Here is a 21,352-nt window from a genome sequence, read left to right as displayed (position 1 = left end):
ACTTTAAAAGTATTTTAAATTCCTAACCTAATCTGCAGATGCACCGGTCATCCATGCTCTGTTTGTATAATAAGAGATTAGCCTTACTGACCCCAGTGATTTCGTTTCACCATGAAGGACGAGATTCAGAAAATTCAGTGGGACTTTGCAATATCCTCTCCCAATTCTAATCAGTTACAACCCTTCTCATCCAATGTACTGTATTTTAAATACATGAAATATTTAAAACTGAGTTAAGAATAAAAATGGCAATAGTGCAAGCACTCGGAATCATAAAAAATGTGCCCAATACCAAGAACACATTGCATGCAACAAATGGCAAAAAAAACCAAACAGATGTTCAAAAAAAAAGAAAAAAAAAATTATTTTATATGATGTATTAGTCCTAAACCTACACAAACCCAAGCACTATTTACCTTTATTCTTCCCAATTCAAACTGGAAAACATTGGGGCTTGTAGCTTGAGCAAATACAGCAGGAAATAGCTTTGTACTCGGTTCAACCTGTATCAAAGATGCACAAATATATAACCTCTGCAGACAGCAAAACTCTATTGCATATTAACACCCCCCCCATATATGACAGTCAGTAAGTGCAAGCCTTTGAATAAAACCCCAGAAAATCCAAATACAAGGGAAAAATCACTGTCGTAAGAGTGACTACTGCTTTTTCTTCCAATCTTGCACAAAATGATTCTTAAGACACGCAGCCTGAGGATTCGGTTTTCCCCCTTCCTACTGGAAGGCATCATTAAAAAAATACTCACCTGATAGTATGTCCCTAGTTCCTTGCCATTAGCTGTGAAGGTCAGCAGGCCACTGGCAGCATCAACCAAGCAACCAATCTCCAGACCATTGTTATTACGTCCTTGCCCAGGGCTCATGCTCTCTCCTGCGCACACCATATAGCAGTTGCTGCGTTTTATACTGAATGTCAAAAGACAAATTTATTTATGAATGGTGTATAAACTTTATGTTGTGGACTAAAAACAACTTTGTACGGCTGCAACCAACAGGGCTTTGTGGCTAAAAACAGTGGATCCCACCATAACCAATGCCAAAATTCAGTGAAACCTAGACTTCATAATTGAAAAAAATAAAACTGAAGATGACTAAATATGAAAAAGCTCAAATCTTTTGTAAAATTACAAGAGACAAAACTGACTTTGCAATTTAATGTTTTAAATCATTTAACGTTAGGCATAACACAAAGTTCATGCACGGATCACAAGCTGAAGTGCTGAGAAGAGCTGCTGTACTAACTGTGGCCTGCAAAAACCAAAAAAGCTCCAAAAATACTACCAGGTATTCTGCTCTACTTTGTACCAGTTGAGAAGTCAATATTTACAGATCACAGTCTGAAACTACATAGAAAAGCTGTGCTATTTTACTTTTCAGGGCCTATTGATTTGATCAGATCATTACTCCACTGTTTTTGCACAAGCAAGAGGAGAGAACAAGTTACACTTTTTCCTATTACTCTTCTTTTTTTCTTTTTTTTTTTTTTTTTTACATCAACCCAACTACATTAAATGGGGTGGGTTTACTGTTTATAAATTGTTAGTTACTTTTATGGGTATAAAATATGTATCTTTTTAAGAAAATTGCAACCAACCTCTCATGAACCTTCCCTTTTTCATCTCCCAGTGTAACTGTGACAGTACGCACTCTGTCCAAGTCAAAGCTTGTATCATACTGGTGAAAGTCAGATGTAATCCAGCCCACCCAGACATTGGCAGGTTCCTGACCAGGAAATATTCTCACTGAATAATAATACTGTCAATAAAAAAAATAAAAAAATAATGTCAGTATATGATAGTATTTGGTTTCCAGTGTATCAGGTTGATTCAGCATTAATTTGTTGCTCTAAAATCTGAAAACATGTCATCTCTTCAAAAGTAGCATAAGCTTTAATTAAACTGCAATTCATAAGCAAAGTGACAAAATAATATAAACATAAATCAAAATACAGCCAACAAAATATGTATGCTAAAACAAAAAATGGAAAAGCTTACAGATGCAGCTTACACACTTGTATCGTAGGCTTTTGCACCATAGCACTGTAGGCTATTTTGGTACTGGAGCTACATTGTTTATACTGTAGGCGACTCAGTTTTTAGTATCTAGTATCTTTTAGAAAGAGGAGAATACATCCAAAAGAGAAGTATTTTTTCATTTGAACACTGAAGAGTGAGTGCTTATGGAGCTGATCTTGTCAGAAAAAGATGCACAAAACCTGCACCAAACTTTCACTGGGAATTCCATGAAATAAATGCTAAGTGAAACTAGTATAGATATTTTCTGATGGCCCTGAACATTGACTTACTAGTTTAATGCACTTTTTCCTATTTATTCCATTATTCTAGAACTATTTATTCTTCCTCTTTTATGTCTGGTGTTATCAATAGTAGTTTCAAAAATGGATTCAACTAATTTATGGCTTTCCGCATGGAAATTGTTTTAAACTGACAATCAAGTCAAAACACAAGGAACTTAGGAGTCTCAACTTCAGTAGTACAGGACTACCACAGACATTTAAATTTAAAGTTTGGCTGAAAATTAGACTGTTTCTGAAACTCTTACAAGCAAAAAAATGTAGTTATTAAAAAAAAGAACAAGCAAATAGCTAAAATATCAATCCTATGTTACGATACCGTGGAAGTTTGCATCAAATAATCGTAGTCATCCCTATCATCTGCTAGCACATCCTCAGTAAGCCGTGCAGAGTGACTCATGCTGTAATCTGGCTTTGTCCTCCTGAGCATAAACCTGTAATAACACAAATAAAATCAAAATCTATATGAAAAGTTTAATATATCATTATATATATACACAAAGGAATTTTACTTTGAAACATTATCCCTAAATATATATTTATTATGCTAGCCCTAAATACATACTATTTATTACATTATTAATACATACCACCAGTTAATTACTTCCATGTAGATCAAAACAATTCTTCAGAAAAGAGAAAGAGACAGGCTCATTTTTAAAAGCACTTAAATGAATTCTGAGCTTAAACTACATATATCAAAAGTTACTTGGAAACTAAACTCACGTAACTTAAAAAATTATCTGGCTGTTAAACACCTATGTCACTTTGGAAGATTGTGGAACCTTAAATGACCTTCACGCATTTAAAAATACCATCCACATGCCCTGATTTATTCTGCAATTGAAATATTTAACAAAGCAAGTTGGGTAAAGAAGAGCAGAAAAGGAATGGAAAGCTGGGGTAATACCGTCTGTGCTCGCATTTCGACAGCTTCATCAAGTTAGGTGTTCAGCTCCTGATTCCACAACAAAAATCAGGGAGAATGACTGTGTCATCTAGAGAATACTCTCATGATTATTTCGTTCATTGAATCAGATAAGAAGCTAATATACATTTCTAGATAAAGATTATCTAACACCTTCAGCTTTTTGGAAGCCATATGAAAAAACATTCCATGTCACTTTGAAGACCTGCTAGTTCTGTCAGAATGGATCTCCATGGTTTTAGAGTGCACTTTGCATGATGATCACAAAAGCCTTCACAATGAACCTTGAAAAGTTTGAAGAATGTTTTCAGTTTTCTGCTTAATCTATATACTGCATGTGATGTAATTTAATCACATGGAGGTTAACTGTCCCACCTACTGTGTTATACCCAAATTCAGGGCAGAACTAGGGAAAAATCTCTGCAGACCTGACTAGCATTTTCTTCTACTATTCAAAAAACAGGGGAAAAAAACCAAAAGGCAAGCTAAATGTGCTACTAACCTTTGTTTAAGACGTGAAGGCTTTTCTTGAACATAATCTTTATGGTTGTTTAACTCTGTTTTTATGGCATCTTTTTCTCTTTCTATCCGGTCGGGAACTAGATGACCATGTGCAGTTTTCATTAGAACCTCAAAATCAGAATCAGCATCATAATCCTCCAAGTCATTCTTCGGGCCAAAAAGACCAGAGCCTGGTAACCCTCCTGCAGCTGATCTGGAGAACACCTCAGCACATTCAATGGGCATGCTTAATCGAAAAAACATGACGTCTGTTTTACTATTCTGTGAACCAAAGGACTTCTGTGTGACCTTCAGACAGGGGCAGCTGTCTACGGTGCCATCAATTCTCATCACCTATGAAATGTAAACATGTAGTTGTTTTGAAGATGATGCTTTTTGCCCCTTGTAAATATTCAACTTTTATTTTTAGAATAAGCATTTATGACTTGTACAACTTACAACAGTATGCTGTCAACGGTCAAATGTACTATAATCAAGTGCTGCCATTTTAAGGGGATATAAATACTATAAAGAGCGGAGGTTTTTGTTGTTCCATCATTAAACGAAAAATATAGTCACAAAGGAATGACTGTTCTCATCATAACTCTTTGCAACACAAATCCAACCCTGTCCAGAACAACACAAACCAAATAAAATAAATCATACATGTACACATGCAAGAACATGAATTATTTGTTAAATATTACAGCGTGATACATATCAGCTGAAAAAGAGTTGTTATTTCATCAATCTCAGAAGGATTTTATGGTGGACTTATAAGGCACGAATTCAGTTCCATCAAGATGCACAAGTGATTGGGACATGAGTGTTGACACAATTGGCTAATAAATATTTATTAAAATCAAAATCAATTAGTTACAGAAAAATCCCTTCACAAAGTGTGTGCACCAGAACACATGGTATCTGTTATGTAAAAATGCCCAATTTCTGGAAGCTGTTTACAAATATAGCTCTCACTGCACAAGGAGCTCTTAATGAGGACATCTTATAGAATTTGTCTCCAAGAATCTCATGTTTACAAACGACAGATTTCACAGATAAAGAAATACTATCAACCAAATAATTACACTATTTGCAACTCCACCGAATGTAAGAAATTTGTGACAGGTGCAAAGTTCACCAGAACTGAGTCAACATATCACATTAAAAATATTGTCTGGAAGTGAAAAAGTAGAAAATTCAAACATGTTAATGAAAGAAATGTCTAGAAACACTTTAATAGGATCACAAACCTCAATATGTTCATGGTTTTGTGGCACTGGTAGAAACTGAGGGAGCCTTTTACTCAGCCAAATGGTGATGTCCCTGTTTGTATTAACAGCAAAGGGTTCATACCCTTCCTGTAAGCCACAAATAGTGAAATACTTTAGAGTGCTGACATCTTTTCCAAAGTTCATTCTTCCCACTTGAGATGGGCCCAGGCTGCACACAGGCAGAAATCCTTAAAACAAGATGAAAGAACACGTGAGCTGTACATCATGAACATCAGAGAACTGCTCTCTTCCATAACCCAATTAAAAATCATTTTGGAATTTTTATTATTTTTTAATCCAAAAAACAACCAATAGAAATGCAAGCAGTCATCGATAGCACATCACCACATACTGTACCTCAAATATCATTCTGGAAAAAAAAGCTCTCTAGTAGCCATGGATCTCTTCATGCAACACTCAATTCACTTCACTGAAATCTAAGAGTACTTCAAGGAGTCTGACAACCAGATCTTGGTTACTCTCTCTGCTAAACTGGTAAAGTGTTGCCAGTTTTACTCCAAGTCTTACTGTTTTTGATACTCTTCCTGAATTTCCATTAGTCATGCTATTTTCAGAGAACCTCAAAAATTACTTTAGAAGTAATATAGTGCTTGGCCACGCAGCTATAGCAGTGAAAAAAAACCACATATATGCACCAAGTGCATGCTGTAGATTAAAAAAAAAAATTAAAATTAATTAATTAAAAATTTCATAACACTTTGTGGCTCTGGATAATATGAACTGACAATATGATACTGCAGCTTCATGAAATTTACAGTAGTTTGGATTGGGTTTTGGGCTGGGGTTTTTGGTTTTACTTTTGAATCAGCTTCACATTTGTATGCATCTGCTGTCTTACTGTTCGACTAGCGCAGGGAACTCACTTGTGACTCCTTTGCACTGTTTAAAAAAACATTTGGGTTTTTTTCCCTCAGATTCAGTATCCCAGTCTATAAACCTAAGAAATCTCTTATTTCTTCTGTTCCTTTTCATCATGATTTTGAATTTCCAGAGCTACAAATCACTTTGTTGATACATTTGACCTAGCTACTAACAAAATGTTTTCTATCAACAAGAAATATGAAGCTCTGTTCAATGATTTTGATTCAAGTCAATGTACCAGGTATTGAAGCATATAAGGACAAACTACAAGTAGCTCCCTTCCAACCCAAAGCATTCTATGATTTTACGATAGTTCCTCACTTTTCTTTAGGCTGCCCAGATAAAAAAAGGGCAGAATATCTGTCAATGATATGTTTTTTTAGAGACGATAGGAAACTCCAGGGCACCATCTACAGGAATGACTGCTCACCAAAGACCAGCCTTCAGTACCACCTCTTGAAAGTTTTATTACAGAAACACAAGATTGGTTATCATGTGTATGTATATTAGGCACAATAAATTTAAGGATATACACTATTAGTCTAAATTCAAGTCCAGATTTTTATCTTCACAGCAAGGTGTTTAAATCACAAGGCATCAACTCCTCAGATAACATAGATCATTTAAACAACATGATTTATGTCCGTTCTGCTAGTGCAAATCCAATGACAGACAGTAATAAAGAGTTTTTTCCCAGCACTAAATAAAATCCTATTATACAACACATAACTAGGAAAGTTATATTTGCATATATAGACATACGCTGTGGTAAAGCCCAGTAGCACCAGCAGGGAGAAATTACTAGGCTCCCTATTGAGTTAAAGGAATCCATAAGCTGTTACATAAGTTTTTATGCAAAGTCAAAAATCAAAATTCTATTTTCAATAACCTTACATATCTTAGCTCATCACTTAAGAACAGTAACAACCTACTACAGACATCAAGCTCTTTGAGAACGAGTTTTCAGATAAACAGTTGTGACAGCATGAATCCTCACAATATTAACCAAAAATCACTTACATTTTGCTATAAACCACATTGGTATATGCAGCCTAAAGCATCTGCTTTGTGGCACCCACATTTAGAATCTTATGAAGAGTTTTTCTTTCCACATTTCAAAAACGATATCATAGATCTAAAAATGGCCAACACGAATGAAACTGCTTTCTTATCAGCAACAATTAAAGAAATTAGGATACTTCAGCCTCAAAAAAATATGCCCATTACAAGTGGCACAGAGATGAAGAACAGTACAAGATTTTTCAATGTCTTTCATAACAAAAATTATGATCAAAGAAACTGTTTGGTAGTAAGCTTCAGAACAAAGGGAGGAACTTCCTTTTACAGCTCACATTAATGCTGTGGAATTCTCCATCTCAGAAGGCTCCTGCACCAGAAATCATTGGAGGCTGAGTGACTGTATCACTGTCTGCTTATCCTGTTCTAACGTGTTTCCACAGGCATTTGCTGTCCACTGCCTTTGAAAACAAAACAGTGACCTAACTGGACTTTTAGTATAAAACACAGAGGAACAAAAGCTTAAAAAAAGTGTTCAAAGACAAGGTGGTGTAAACTGATCAGTTGTGAACATGCCATAGCCATATATATGTCTATATTTATTTCTATATTGATATACATGAACAATTGTTCATGTGCTTTTTCATGTGCAATTGTTCATGTGTTGCAATTGTTCATGGCAACCTGTGCTTTATGTTTATGCACAGGTCAAATATTTCATGAAATGAGGCAGCAAGCTCTATCTCCAGCACCTTGAGAATTAACACATAGCCAGTTCCTCTTTATTACAGCCCTCAAATCAAACAGGAAATAATTGTATTGCAAAACAAAAAAGCAATAGCAGCTGACATTATCAGTAGAATCCAGTAAGCGTATATTATAGAAAAAGCTGACTAAATAATTAGATGCAGTCGAAAATCCAAGAAAAGATGATCAACTCTACTCATGAAGACAGAGATGCATACATGACACAAAACTAAATCAAACAGGAATATTTAAACCAAGTAAAATATTTAAAATATTACTAATATTTACCCTTCCTAAATAGAATGCACATAAACTGTTAATTCTTCTACCTACACATTTTCCTTTAGGCTCAGAAAAAAATATCTGACAGATAGATTCATTCTTAGACATGAAGTAATATTTTACACACACACACAAATAAAATGTAAAGGAGCATTTGCAAGATTCCCTGAAAGAAAGCAGAGAAACCCAGAACAAAATTCCTCCACAGGTAAAAGTCGTATTGTTGTTTTTACTCAATCTAGTATTTTCCGTCAACCCTGTAAATGTAGCCAATATGGAATCAACATTACAATCTCTCTCACCAATATAAATTTCACTGATGCCAGAACGGTACTGTATATGTAGCTAGCTCCTGCAAGTAATGGTAACTAAACGGTAACTGTTTCTCTGTATGAATGGAATATAAATACCAGTGCCAGTCCTAATCATGGAAGCACTGCTTCTGTCTCTGGTGAAATTCTGCCCTGATTTTCCAATGGTACAGTTACCACTGAAGTGTTTCAGGGCTCTTCCATATCTGGCAAAGATATGGTATCTGAAATTACAAGGAGTGTGCTGGTAAGGCAGTTACGCGTCTTACTATGGAATAAAAATTAACTTTCAGTACCCTTCTCTAAATGGGTATCCAGCCATTTCAGATGTGATACTTCACAGATCCTGTGTAGCCCTTGCATGCTGGAGGCTACATAAAAAGATGATTTACCCATGACCTGGCTCTTCAGGTGCATATTTGGACCATGGAGCAAACCTTTTATTTTACTGCATGAAACACCAAAACGAGGAGAAAGACTTTAACACTACCACCAGATTACTCTGGTGATACAGATACTCTAGCATTGTCTGTCACATGCACAAAAGCATAGGACAGCAACACTTTTTATAATGTTCCCTACTTTTGAGAATACAAGATGAAACTCCCAAACCAGTTTGTCAAACGCACTATGAACAGTTCATGCTCACAGAGATCATGAGCTGACAAATCAAGGTTTGGTTTGCATAATGTACTTGTTCGTATTCAGAATGGGAAATTTTTCTTACACAAATGCATAATAATATGCAATTATGTTGAACGATTTTACTGCTGAGATGGTATCTCACAAACAAATTAGTCTGCCATAATCCCAAGGAGCTCCTCTTGGTGGTGGTACAACCTAAGACACAGCACATGAGCCTTATTAGCAAGCTGGCAGAGCGTCATATTTCTTTTTCACTGTTCCTAAGTAAATTATAACTACAGGACTGAATTATAGTCAAACTGCATCCTTCAAAGCAGGACACTGGACTCTGACCAGAAATTCTATCTTTTTTCTAAAGGAAAAGGTCTCCTTCTGCAGCAGCACATGGCATGCACACCAGTCACTGATAGAAGTGACCTGCAGAAAGGTCTCAATGCTCTTAAGCAAGAGCCATTAACAAAACCAAACTAAAGCCAGCCTACGAAAAGAACGCTCTATAAAAATCATATTTAGTTTGGGTATTTCATATGTGTGTTTGTATATATACATACATACATTTATATGCCCTCCCCCCCACAAACTGTATATGAATCTGATAGTATTTACATAATATTTACAAATATTGATCCAGTGTTATTAAATCTGTTATCAATTAGCACATTCATTTGAAAATAGAACAGGAGATCTTATTTCAAAGGCAAGCTGTTTTCTACAAACACAATACTAGAGGAACTTAATGTCAATTACAAGGATATTGTGAAAAATCTGTCTTTGACATGGTTACCAAGGCCTTCGGGCTCCAGTCAAATCAGGAACTGCTTTAGCAGTTTCAGATTCAGCAAAGATCTGTTTAAATCTGAACCTGCAGCTACAAACAAGTACCTTGAAAACCACACCATTGTGACTTCATCAAACTTGAAATCAAAATCGTGGTCAAACAGGCTACCCTCAGAATTTCGTGGATATCCAGTTTCTCTCAGAATCCCTCACTCAGTGGGATTATACTGCCTAATAACTGGAAAACCATTATAGTTCAATGGCACCAGGATGATTTTATGCCTACACCACTAACAGTAAGCCATTTCACGCATCCCTTTTCCTCATTATGTTGTCACAGTATCTAAGGAAATCTGAAGGCAGTAAAGCAACAAGCATGAGTCTAGAAAATTGGTGGCAATTATCTCAATTTAAATGAAATCAACTTATTCCTAATTTTTATGGTATGGCAGAAGCAGGAAAAAAAAAAAATTCTTCTTCCAAAGCAGTTCTGAAAGTAAAATACTCTGAAATCCAGAAGAAAGTAAGGTGGTTAAAATTCAAGCAGGGAACTGCCTAATTAATACGTATAAGATTCATATTTCCCCTGGGAATGGGGATCAGTAACCCAAAAGTATCATTTGCAGCTTTTACTGCTCAAAAAAAAAATTTAACTTTGTCTCTCAAACACAACAGATGTATAATAAATATGTGATCTTCGAATCATATGACAGAATATATGTATCTACAACTAATGAAAGGGAAAGATTAAAGCTTAAAATAATTTTTTCTCATTACTGTAGTTCTGAAATTTTAGGAAGTTATCAACATTAATGTAATTTCTTACCCTTTTATGTACCTATTTGCACACAAGTATGCAATTAAATTTATAAACAAAAATGTTTTTGTGGTGTAGACTCTGTCTGGCACTTGACACAACCTCACAGTCTTTGCCATCTTTTGCAACCTCATAAGCTACAGCTTCATGGTAAACTAAAACTTGTTTGTGGACTCTGAAAGCCGCACCAAGAACTCTACAACAACAGGCACAAAACTCAATCTGCTGGTTTGGAATTAAGTAAAACATTCTGGAGGCTAACCTAGTACCAGCTGACTTTATCCTCGATCAGGTGTCATTTCTCCTCCCAGAGCTAAAACAAAACATTAAAGCTGGCTTAAACTCCCTACTAGATGTTCTCACTAATTTGACAGAAATTTGGTAGTATTTCAGTATTTGATCTAGATAAAATTTTCTGTCCCTGTCCATGGCAGGGGGGTTGGACCAGGTGATCTTCAAAGGTCCCTTCCAACTCAAACCATTCTCTGACTCGTTCTGTGATTCTGTTATATCATATGGTGACCTGCTGCAGCACAGATGAAATGTTAAATGTCATGAATTTGCAATCCCAGACACATTCCAGCAAAACAGTGAAAAGGTCTGATCACAAAAGATGGCTGCAAAGTTCACCTCAGAAAAAGGCCTTGCCTCATCCTCACACCCAGCATGCCCCCTTTCCAAAGGCTCGATCCTAATCATATAGAGAAAAGGACAAATGGTAGGTCTGGGGTGAGGGGGAGGGGAGGGGAAAGAAGCACACCACATTAAAGGGAAGCCAGAGCAAAAATTGGGCAACAGCAGCAAGTTAACTGCACAATGTATTACAGTACTTACCGTCACCAACCTCAAAGTCCTTGAACGCAAGTTCTGAACCCGAGTCATCAAGCAGGATTTCACCATTTAAGGTGAACATCATAGTGTGCTCATTCATGTCAACCATACATCCAACAACATCTCCTGCCAACCAAGAGCGGCCAAAATGCTCATTACCTTGATGCCACCGCTGTGCCTGAAAAGGATTTAAAAGAATTTCAAAGAGTAATAGCAACAATGTATGTGTTCCTCTCTCCCTTAGTGGTGCAACTAATAATTAGCCCCCTCAATTAAGACGGTACTAAAATTAACACTCACACAGCATATCATTCCGAAACAATGCCTGCGAGTACTCCAATCTGACTTTGAAAATGGAAATCCAACAATTAACTTCCTACAGGCACCCTCCACATCAGTATTGCAAATCGTTGCTAAGTGAGCTGACAGGGAAAATTGCTATTTCAACTTTGTAGTAACAAGTAAGAGCATGGCTTATTTTTCTGCAGAAGCTCCATGAAAGACTTGTAATGAAAATAATATACTATCAATTACAACGTTAAATAGCTGTTTCACAAACTTTTTTTAAGCAATTGCTTTTATTCAACCTAGTAGCCTATAAATTCATTGCTTTCAAACAAACTTTATTGTTTCCTTAAGTATAATTCTAAAAATCTTGGTACAAAATAAATTAAAGTTCGTGTCATGCCAGATTTTGGAAAGAACAGAATTGTCTGTGCATAGGATAAGCACTCTGAGCTTCTGATAGATTCCAGAGTAGCTGAGAGTATAATTAATGATTCATACAACTGACGTTCAAGTCAAAGAATGAAAAGGCTTTGGATGGGGTCTTGAGTTGGAATTCAAATGAATTACCATCTATTAAGAACTACTGTAAGACACATACAACAAAGCAGTGCTGAGTGAAAAACTTTTCTCCAACCAAGAAGAGAATCTATCAAAGACAATAAAATAGCTTTGTGGATTGAGACCTAAAGGTCAAATCCTAAGACTCAGAAGGCAAACTACTACACAGCTATTCTAGTAAAGACACAGTACTTGAATGCTTTACTTAAGCCAATCAGATGTTTCACAAAACAATTTTCCGTTCTTTTTTTAAGGCACCTTCTCATGTAATATAAGACTAGGAAAAAAAAATAAATTGCGACAACATGAATAAAATACATCTTGAGAGTTTGATCTGACCAGGATCAGTCAGGAACACTGTTGATTTCTGTTACATATTGTAACAGTAATAAAGGAAATTAATTCCAACATCAGATACAAGAAATATTTTGACATGAGTCATCAGTAGCCTTAATAGCAATTCTAGTTTGGATAGCAGTTGCACTTGCCTTCATACTGAAATTAAGTTTTAATGATTCTTTTCATCTATTCTGATGAAAATCAGTAACCTATAAATAGTTTATTTTCCTATATATTTTTACTACCAGATTTCAGTCTGTTATTGTCTCATGCAGAATTAAATTTGAGCAAAAATTATTGGTTCTAACATACTTCATCTACTCTACACTGTAAGGATTTCCATGGAAACTCACGTATACTCTTTGTAACCTTTACATTCTTCTAAAAAACCTATATCAAAGTTTGCCTCAAACACTTACTGCTAATAATCTTCACCATATTTATTCCCTAATAAATTCTCTCTTACAGTGAGAACAACAGAGTAAAAATTTAAAGAAATGATTCATCGTTAATTACGGTTCTGCTAGTATTTAGTATTTGAGTAAGCCAGATTTTCAGTGCTTTGTATATACTGTACAAATACCGTGAAGCTGTGAAAAACCTTGTGCCAAACCCTGTTAATTAATTTTTCAGGTGACATTGATCCTCCTTATTCCACTCAGGCCTTCAAAGAGATAGAGAAATAATTTCATAAAACACAAAAGAAAGAAAAGAAGGCAAAGGCACGTGGAATAAGCTGGAAAATTAGAACTTTTACAGTCACTCATATTACTACAGGTAAACATATACAAACCTTAAAGCCATCAAAAACAAAAGCTTCTTCATCTGAGCCAAGTTCCTGATCTGGCAGACAACCCGGCCTGGTCCAGCCAACTCTCATGTCTCCTGCAGTAACTGCTTCAAACTCAAAATACCATTTCCCAGCCTTCACTGCGTAAGTCTTTTCTGTGCGGAAGATCCTGAATTTTTCCATTATTCCACTGCACACGTCCAGTCTCATCGCTGTAAGGTTTAAAAAATAAAAAAATTTAAAGAAAAAAACCCCAATGCAGAAAGTACTGTATCCAACTACCGACAAAAATGAAGACAGTGAAAACTAAAGGCAAAGGAATCCCTTTGAGCAGAGGCATGAAAAGAAGGAAGTGCCTGCAGAACAGCCTCCTGGGGAAAGCGCCCTTGCCCGTTCTGGGGAATCAGCGTGCTTGGGTACCTCTCTGATATGACTCTACACTAATTCATCCAGCATGCTGGGGGTAGAACTTAGAAGTCTGAGGGCAGTTACAGGGCTACAATCCTCACTGGGATCACAGAAACCTGGTGGGATTACTCGCATGACCGGAATACTGCAATGAGCAGAAACATGTTTTTGAGGAAGGACAGGCTGGGAAGGTTGTGAGGAACAGTTACTCTTGATGTGAAAGAGCAGCTGGAATGCATGGAGAACTGCTTTGGGATGGCTCAGGAGCCAGTTCAGAACTTAAGGGTCAAGATATGCAGGCAGACCTATATGGGTGCTGTGGAGTACAGGGCTACTGGGGTCTACAGGGGTGCTGGAGCCAATGCTGTTTAACATCTTCATTTATGACCTGGATAACGGAACAGAGTACACCCACAGCAAGTCTGCAGGTGACACAAAACAGGAAACAGCAGCTGATGCACCAGACGGTTGTGCTGCCAATCAGAGGGCTGGAGAACTGGGCTGAGAGGAACCTCATAAAGTTCAACAAGGGAAAATGCAGTCCTGCACCTGGGGAGGAATAACCCTAGGCAACAGCATACACTGGGGGCTGAGCAGCTGGAAACCTCATCAGAGAAAGACCTGAGGGTCCTGGTAGACAAGTGGCACGTAAGCCAGTAATGAAGTCTCACGCCAAAGAATGACAGAAGTATCCTGGACTGCATACGGAACAGCTTTGCCAGCAGGTTCAGGGAGGTAAACCTTGCCCTCTACTTGGTAGTAGCAAGGCCACATCTGGAGTGCTAGGTCCAGTTCTGGGCTCCCCATTGAAAGACAGACACTGATTTACTGGAACAAGTACAGCACAGAGCCATAAAGATGAGTAAGGGGCTGGAGCATCTTTCTTATGAGGAGCGGCAGAGAGAGCTGAGACTGTTCACCCTGGAGAAGAGAAGGCATAGGGGAGAATCTCATTTTTGAGTAGAAAAACCTGGTGGGATGGAATGAAGAAGAGAGAGCCAGACTCTTCCCAGTGGTGCCCAGTGACAGGACAAGAGGCAATGGACACAAGTTAAAAAACATGAAATTCCATCTGAACACAGTAAAAGACTTTTTACTATTAGGGTGGTCAAACACTGGAACAGGTTGCCAGAGAAGTTGTGGATACTCCACCCTTGGAGATAATCAAAATCCATCTGGACATGGTCCTGGACAACCTGCTTTAGCTGACCCTGCTTGACCAGATAATCTCAAGAGGCCCCTCCAACCTCAACAATTCTGTGATTCTATGAACTGGGCTCTCAGTTATTTTAAACAAAACAAAAATGCTCAACATACAAGAACAACAAACATATACCCAACAACATATAGACTAAATTAGTCTTCTAATCACCATAAAAGACAAACATTTGTTTATGAGACAAGACTCCCCAATTGAGACATCTTCTTTACTTAGAGACTGTGATCAATTCACCAAAACATCTCATATTCTAAAAGTCAGATTTCTTAGGTATGTCATTGTTATAAAAATTTCTTGCTATATTCTTAGTTATTATAATAAATAAGGAAGGTTGCAATTTAGATGTTTTTGCAGAAGTAATGGAAAATGGAGGATAGGAATCGTAAAAGCAAGTCTTTCGTGAAGCTTTAACAACAACAAAAATCGCGAAGTAATTATACTTCTGCTTCGGTAAAAAATATATTAACTCCTGTCAAGATAAATGGCAGCAAGACTGGAGAGAATAAAGATGCCCTTAAGAAAGGGCAAATTCAGTTCAAGGCAAAGCAAGTTACTGTTCAAGAACAAAAGGAAAACTTAGTCACAGCCAAGGTACTACATAGAAAATATTATTTAGCCAGGGAAATAACAGAAATAACAAGATTCCAGCTTTAAATTGTGTTGACTATTCTCCTTTATTCTCTTTCAAACTGTTGGAAGAGATAGTCAGACGACTATGACATTTCATAGACTGCCTTAAAAAATGCCACTTCTCACTTCAAAGTTACTGTTTGTCAATTGTCAAGCTGAGATGAAGAAAAAGAGCTTGTTCAGATTTCTTGTCTAAGGCAATAGAGTGTAAAATAAATTAACAGCTGTGTGAAAATTAAAGCTTTCACAGACCGATTCATTCGGCTAAGTATCTGAACCATGATCACACATGCTTATCTTATCATAGCTTACTATGCTTCATTCCAAAATTCTCTTAATAGCAAGTGATTCATAACAAGCTAGTTTAAGAGTGTTTAAGTTAAAACTCGCTGTATGTCAGGGAATTATAACCATCTTTTCTCAAAGACCAAAATGGCTACATGAAGAGTTTCTGAGGAGGCTAAAGTTAAACATTGACACATTCATTTTATTCCTTCTAAATGTATTCCCTGATTCTCTTACTCTGTAAAAGAGTAATAGCATTAAAAAAATACTGATAAAATCTAAGCTGGGTTGTTATTGGGCTGCTTCAGAGAAACGGGAAAAAAGAAACCTCTACAGAAGGCTAAAAACATAAACACATGACTCTGCTCCATAACAGCACTAGAAACAAGCTTAGTTTATGCCTCACATTTCTGCTTGATAACATTTATGGAATGCATAAGCAAAGATTTTTGAAGGGAGAAAACGTATGCTGGTACATGTACTGCTTTGAGACATATAAATAAATCTATTTTCTCCTTTTTTTTTGACAACTAACAAACAATGAAGTTTTGGACTTGGATCTCTAAGCTCTGATCCAACTCTCCACCCATCCATCATAGTTCTCTTGTGAATTATCCTGCTCCTTTGCTCCCACTTCCAGTCCTTTCCTGTGTAATCCCACCATCCATTTCAGACCAATCTGTTCCAATAGGAACGTACCTCTCTGTCATTCACAAAACCACACATCTTGGACTCACTCCTCCAATTTTCTTCTTTTTGTCACTGCACTGAATATACTCTCTTGAAATAATGTCTTTACTGATTCATCTACTGCTATGTGGCATCCACCCACCACCTATGGAAAATATTCTCAGAAATTGCCCAAGAACATTTACTCATGAATATTACTTGAATATTACTACTCATGAGCCTACCAGGTGCCTTGGAGATGGCCATTCCTAACATCCTTTTAAACACTTCTGTCTTCTTTCTGCTTTCTTTCAATGTTTTAAGCCAGTATATAGTGAGTTCTCCTTCACTGAGCTGCCTTTCACTACTCTGCACATTTTCTTTACGTAGTACATTCTGCTAAAATAGCTTCAAATACAACCTTATATGGTGAGTACATACAAAATTCCCTCACTGTTCCTTACTTATTACACAGTCCTAGTCTGTTTCTGACACTTCTTTCCAAGACCTTCTTATCCATTCAAACCATAAGGTAGCTTGAAATGACAAAAATCACACTTTAAAAAGATGAAAATTATTTCACAAAGCACTAGAAGTGATGCTAAATCAAACTCTTGGTCCTTCTTCCTTACGTTTTCTTGACTACTCTCTTCTCTAGCATTTTATACAGTTTTCTTTCCATTAATGAAATCACACGACTCAGGGATCACTCTGACTCTTTTTCTCAGATTAGGAAAAAGAATGCCTAGAGAACTCTGGATCTTTCTCCACAAATTTGCAAGGTACTAAAGCCTATGCAGCCTTGGAAAATTCAGTATCCCAGTCTGATAACGGTAATTCTTCCTCTTCCTGAGACTGTTACAAGCTCAAATATGTCTGCACCTACTTGTCTGCTTGTTAGACCATGTTAAGCACCTCTTCCTTTATTCTGTTTTCTCAGCCACGTCAAGGTCCACATTTCCAATATTATCTTGGATAGCCTATAAAATCATGTCCCTGATAACTTACTATCACTTCTCATGCCACCAAACGCCTGACTTCAGTTAGGCCAGGCTCATTAAGTTTCCTGTAAGCAACTCTGAACTCTACGCCACGTAATTCTTTCTCAGTATCTTTACCAAATTTTCTCTTTGATGGTCTACACAATTCATGCCTTAAAAACACTTCTGAAGACCCTCAGTACCTCATCTATACAGGACATGAACCACTACAAAGCATGTGAACTGAGAATTTTTTGTCTTTTTAGATTCTAAGTAAACTAATGCTTACTAGATTCTAAACAACCCCAAAAATACAGCTGCCATGGGAAATCCTTAAGTAACAATAATAAAGCATAAAAATTGATGCTATAGACCTTTGTCAATCAATGTTTAAAATAAAATTAGTGAATAGAGATGCAGAACACCACTAGAGGGCTCTAAATCCTTTAATAACAGTATGGATTATGGCTGATGAAAGAGGATCCCTGTGACATGTTTTATGCATTTCAAAAACTTCAGACACTCATAAACTGTGAAATCTAAATCCCCAAAATAAGTATAAAAATCTTTTGCTGAATGCAATTCCAGTCTTTGCTTAAGAAAGACCAGTTTGGGGGACACTGTTCTGCAGGGCCTTTCCTCCGGGAATTTTGCAAAGGGATTGAGGACACCTTTCAGATGTAAGGACTGCAATTGTGTGCTTTACATTTCATTAGTAACTCCACGCACAGAACTAGCTCTTGTATCTCAGCATCATAAGGAAAAAGTAAAATTTTCCAGCATTTCATTCCCAAGGAAAGGCAGGGGTACATGGTTCTCAGAGCTGTAAGTGAGGAAAGAGGAATAATATTGTTCAGTGGGATATGGAGGAGATTGTGGAAGATGAGTGTGCTCTCTCTCCTACACCACTAGACAGCCCCTTTATCTTCACGAGCGGCAAAAGCCTCCTGTACCAGCCAGCCCACCTTCTCAGGACCAAGCAGAAGCCATGCCTGCTCTCTCCACGCAGCATCTTCTTCCCACAGCAGGAGGGGAAGAAATTACGAGATTATGCAGCAGCCTTCAAGTCTCCAGATGAGGCACAGGCAGATTTAACAGTGAGACCATGGCATTTTGCCACCAACACAATCTATTTCACTAGGAAACACATTGTTTTGCCCATTCAGGATCCAGCCTTGTTACACACTCACAGTATCAGTCATAAAAGCTGAGGATCAGAGTATTTATGTGCTTTGGAAAAGAAATTGAAAATGGCGGGTTCCCTATGTACATTTTGGGTATGAGTTACATCTCCTGCAGAAATGCTTTCCTTAAGGTCTATGGCCTAAATAGGTCCAAATTCAACAATACTATCACTATACAAAGCAGGAAAAATAATCTTTTATTAATCAATATATTGATAGGATAAGGTTTAGACACATTTCTCAAATTTTCCACACTTTGCTGAGATTATAAGGATGTAAGTTTCAATTTTGATTTGATTATTCTGTATTTCCATATCTCCAAGTGAACTTCTAGAATATGGTTGCCGAGTGGTTAGATCTATTATGTTACTATTTCCTTTCTATATGTGCAGTTAGTGTTCCAGAATGACAGTACAGTAGCAAGAATATCCCTCTTCTATGTTCCATCTCACCACTTCATCTCAGCATGACAGAAAACTGTTGTTTTAAAAGCCAAAATCTGTAAGAGAATTTATTTTATTTGTACATTATGTCTTCTGATTTCTTTTACTTTCTTAGCATTTTATATTCTGTAGTTACTAAGGTAAACGTGTACTGTTTCTTTAAAGCTTCCTTATTAAAAGCTTATATAGTTTTCAATTTTTTTTTCTCTTTAGGACGTCTCAAACTCAAATTATATATGCTGAAAATACTGCCCACAGTATCAATAAAATAATAAATTTGGCAATGATACAAATTCAATAAAACATCTGTAAGAAGTAAGTTAAAATTTACTCACAGTCTATTCAACTTCAAAGACCTGAGAAAGTCCACGAAGCTTAAATGCTCTAACAGACTATCTAATTCTAGACTTGCAGTTTGACATTCACAGAAATTTAGTTTGTAGGTATTTGTCTTCGAAAATTTCACCTTGTAGCTTTAGGTTTTTAAGTATGAGATTGTGTATGAACTGCAAAGTTCTTCATTATTTAGAGTTAAAATTGTAGGAATATAAAATTCACATCTACTGCATTTACATATTATTTTTTTCTTGGCAATTTTACTATTCTGTCTTCAAATAACAAATATAGTACTAGTTAAAAATCTTTTAATAAAAAACCTAATTTTAGATTGGGAAGCTTCACGTATTTATGCACATATTTAAAATGTAACCATACATTTTATTCCATGGCATAAGACCATATATTGAGCAAGGTGATAAACGTGTTTTCCTGATTTTCTGTATTTTAGGGTTGTGTCTTGTAGTATTCACAATCCCAATTTAAATTGTTTAAGCTTTTAATTTTGATTCATTTGATCTATCAAATCCACAAAATGAACAGTGAAAGAAGTGTATGAAATACAGAGAAATTGTATCGCTGATTTAAAATGTAAAAATGTTTCCTTTTGTAATTCTTCATTTGAGGTCACAGGACAAGAAAAAGAAAGATTAAGGAAAGATCAAAGGGAAATATAAACAACAGAAGATGGAGAAAAGCACATATTAGCTTTGGAGACCGTACCTGTTCAGATCGTTTTAGTGGACCAAGAAATCCAGTAGTGGAGTGGAATATCATAATTTTTTTTTGAGAGAGAGAAGAACAAAACAACCAAATTAATTACCGTGATCTTGATCTGGAGCTTCCAGGTTGTAACCATAGCCTAGAAGGGTGCGGACTGCTTCCCGAAGACTGTCTTTGTTTGACTTCTTCGTCCGATCATCCAAAAGAGCATAAGGTACAAGGCGAGGATTTCGTCGATTTTTGACATCCTGCATAAGTGTGAAAAATCAATTCAATTTCAGAAACTGCTTTGTCTTAAAGACAAAACTGTGCTATTGCAGCAGGATAAAAATTTACTATTTATACCAGCTGAATAATGGAACTGCAAATACAGCAAGGATTCACAGAAGTTGCAATAGCCTAGAAACTAGTACCAAGACTGAATTCACTAAAAAAAAAAAAGTAATACATAAATAAATGGAACTGTGTGGCTTAAACCTGCTTTCACTTTCCATCAAATTGACTTAATAGGGTAACAACACAAACAACAAGGATAAATACGAAGAGTTTAACTGAAAAGTCAAAGGGATTATATTTTGCACACTGTTTATGAAGCATCTACCATAAGAAGCAGCTAGTATGTAACCAAAGCACGGAGACATTACTGTACCAGTACAGAGCTTTTTTTAATTATAGCACTAAAGACATAAAAAACCTGAAGAATGAACAAGATACAAACAAAAGAAGAACAAAACACTACTAATAAAAAAAACAGCAAATACTAATTAGTAAGTAATAAAATAGATAATAAACCTGTATCTTACTATGTCAAATACTCAAAACATGTATTTTTCCAAAATAAAGGGTCTTCTAAGAATATGATTAATGTATTACTGTGCAGAATTTTTGTAATAAGTAATTTAAGGTAATCTCTCCTCCAGTTGAAATTTATGTATTGGTAAGGCTTAATATTTGTGGTTTAGGTTTAGTAACACAACTTTGATTTAGGCTTTCCTTTAGTGCAAAATTGTAAGCATTGTTTAACTGGACTATTTATATGGCTAACATAATTCTTAGTGACTAACAGAACTGTTTTCTTGTCCACATTTTCTTCTTGCATCCTGTCAGCATTTGTTGGCAGTGAGAGAAACCATACAAAGAACTCTCCATGTTCT

General features: G+C 36.4%; 1 protein-coding gene across 9 annotated transcripts in view; it reads right to left on the bottom strand.

Moving 5' to 3' along the window:
- RYR2 (ryanodine receptor 2) overlaps nucleotides 1-21,352 on the bottom strand; it is a 449,014-nt gene that overhangs the window by 148,388 nt on the left and 279,274 nt on the right. For all 9 annotated transcript variants that reach the window (XM_075412466.1, XM_075412469.1, XM_075412474.1 and 6 more), the window contains 9 exons: nucleotides 20,299-20,446; nucleotides 13,325-13,533; nucleotides 11,350-11,524; nucleotides 5,017-5,225; nucleotides 3,765-4,117; nucleotides 2,654-2,768; nucleotides 1,615-1,775; nucleotides 767-926; nucleotides 417-503 (listed from right to left, as the gene is read on the bottom strand). In XM_075412466.1, the coding sequence (XP_075268581.1) occupies nucleotides 417-503; nucleotides 767-926; nucleotides 1,615-1,775; nucleotides 2,654-2,768; nucleotides 3,765-4,117; nucleotides 5,017-5,225; nucleotides 11,350-11,524; nucleotides 13,325-13,533; nucleotides 20,299-20,446 (1,617 nt within the window). The remainder of the gene's footprint in view (nucleotides 1-416; nucleotides 504-766; nucleotides 927-1,614; nucleotides 1,776-2,653; nucleotides 2,769-3,764; nucleotides 4,118-5,016; nucleotides 5,226-11,349; nucleotides 11,525-13,324; nucleotides 13,534-20,298; nucleotides 20,447-21,352) is intronic.

Source organism: Opisthocomus hoazin, chromosome 2 (assembly GCF_030867145.1).
Source record: "Opisthocomus hoazin isolate bOpiHoa1 chromosome 2, bOpiHoa1.hap1, whole genome shotgun sequence".
NCBI lineage: Eukaryota > Metazoa > Chordata > Aves > Opisthocomiformes > Opisthocomidae > Opisthocomus > Opisthocomus hoazin.
This window is presented reverse-complemented; position numbering and strand designations above follow the sequence as displayed.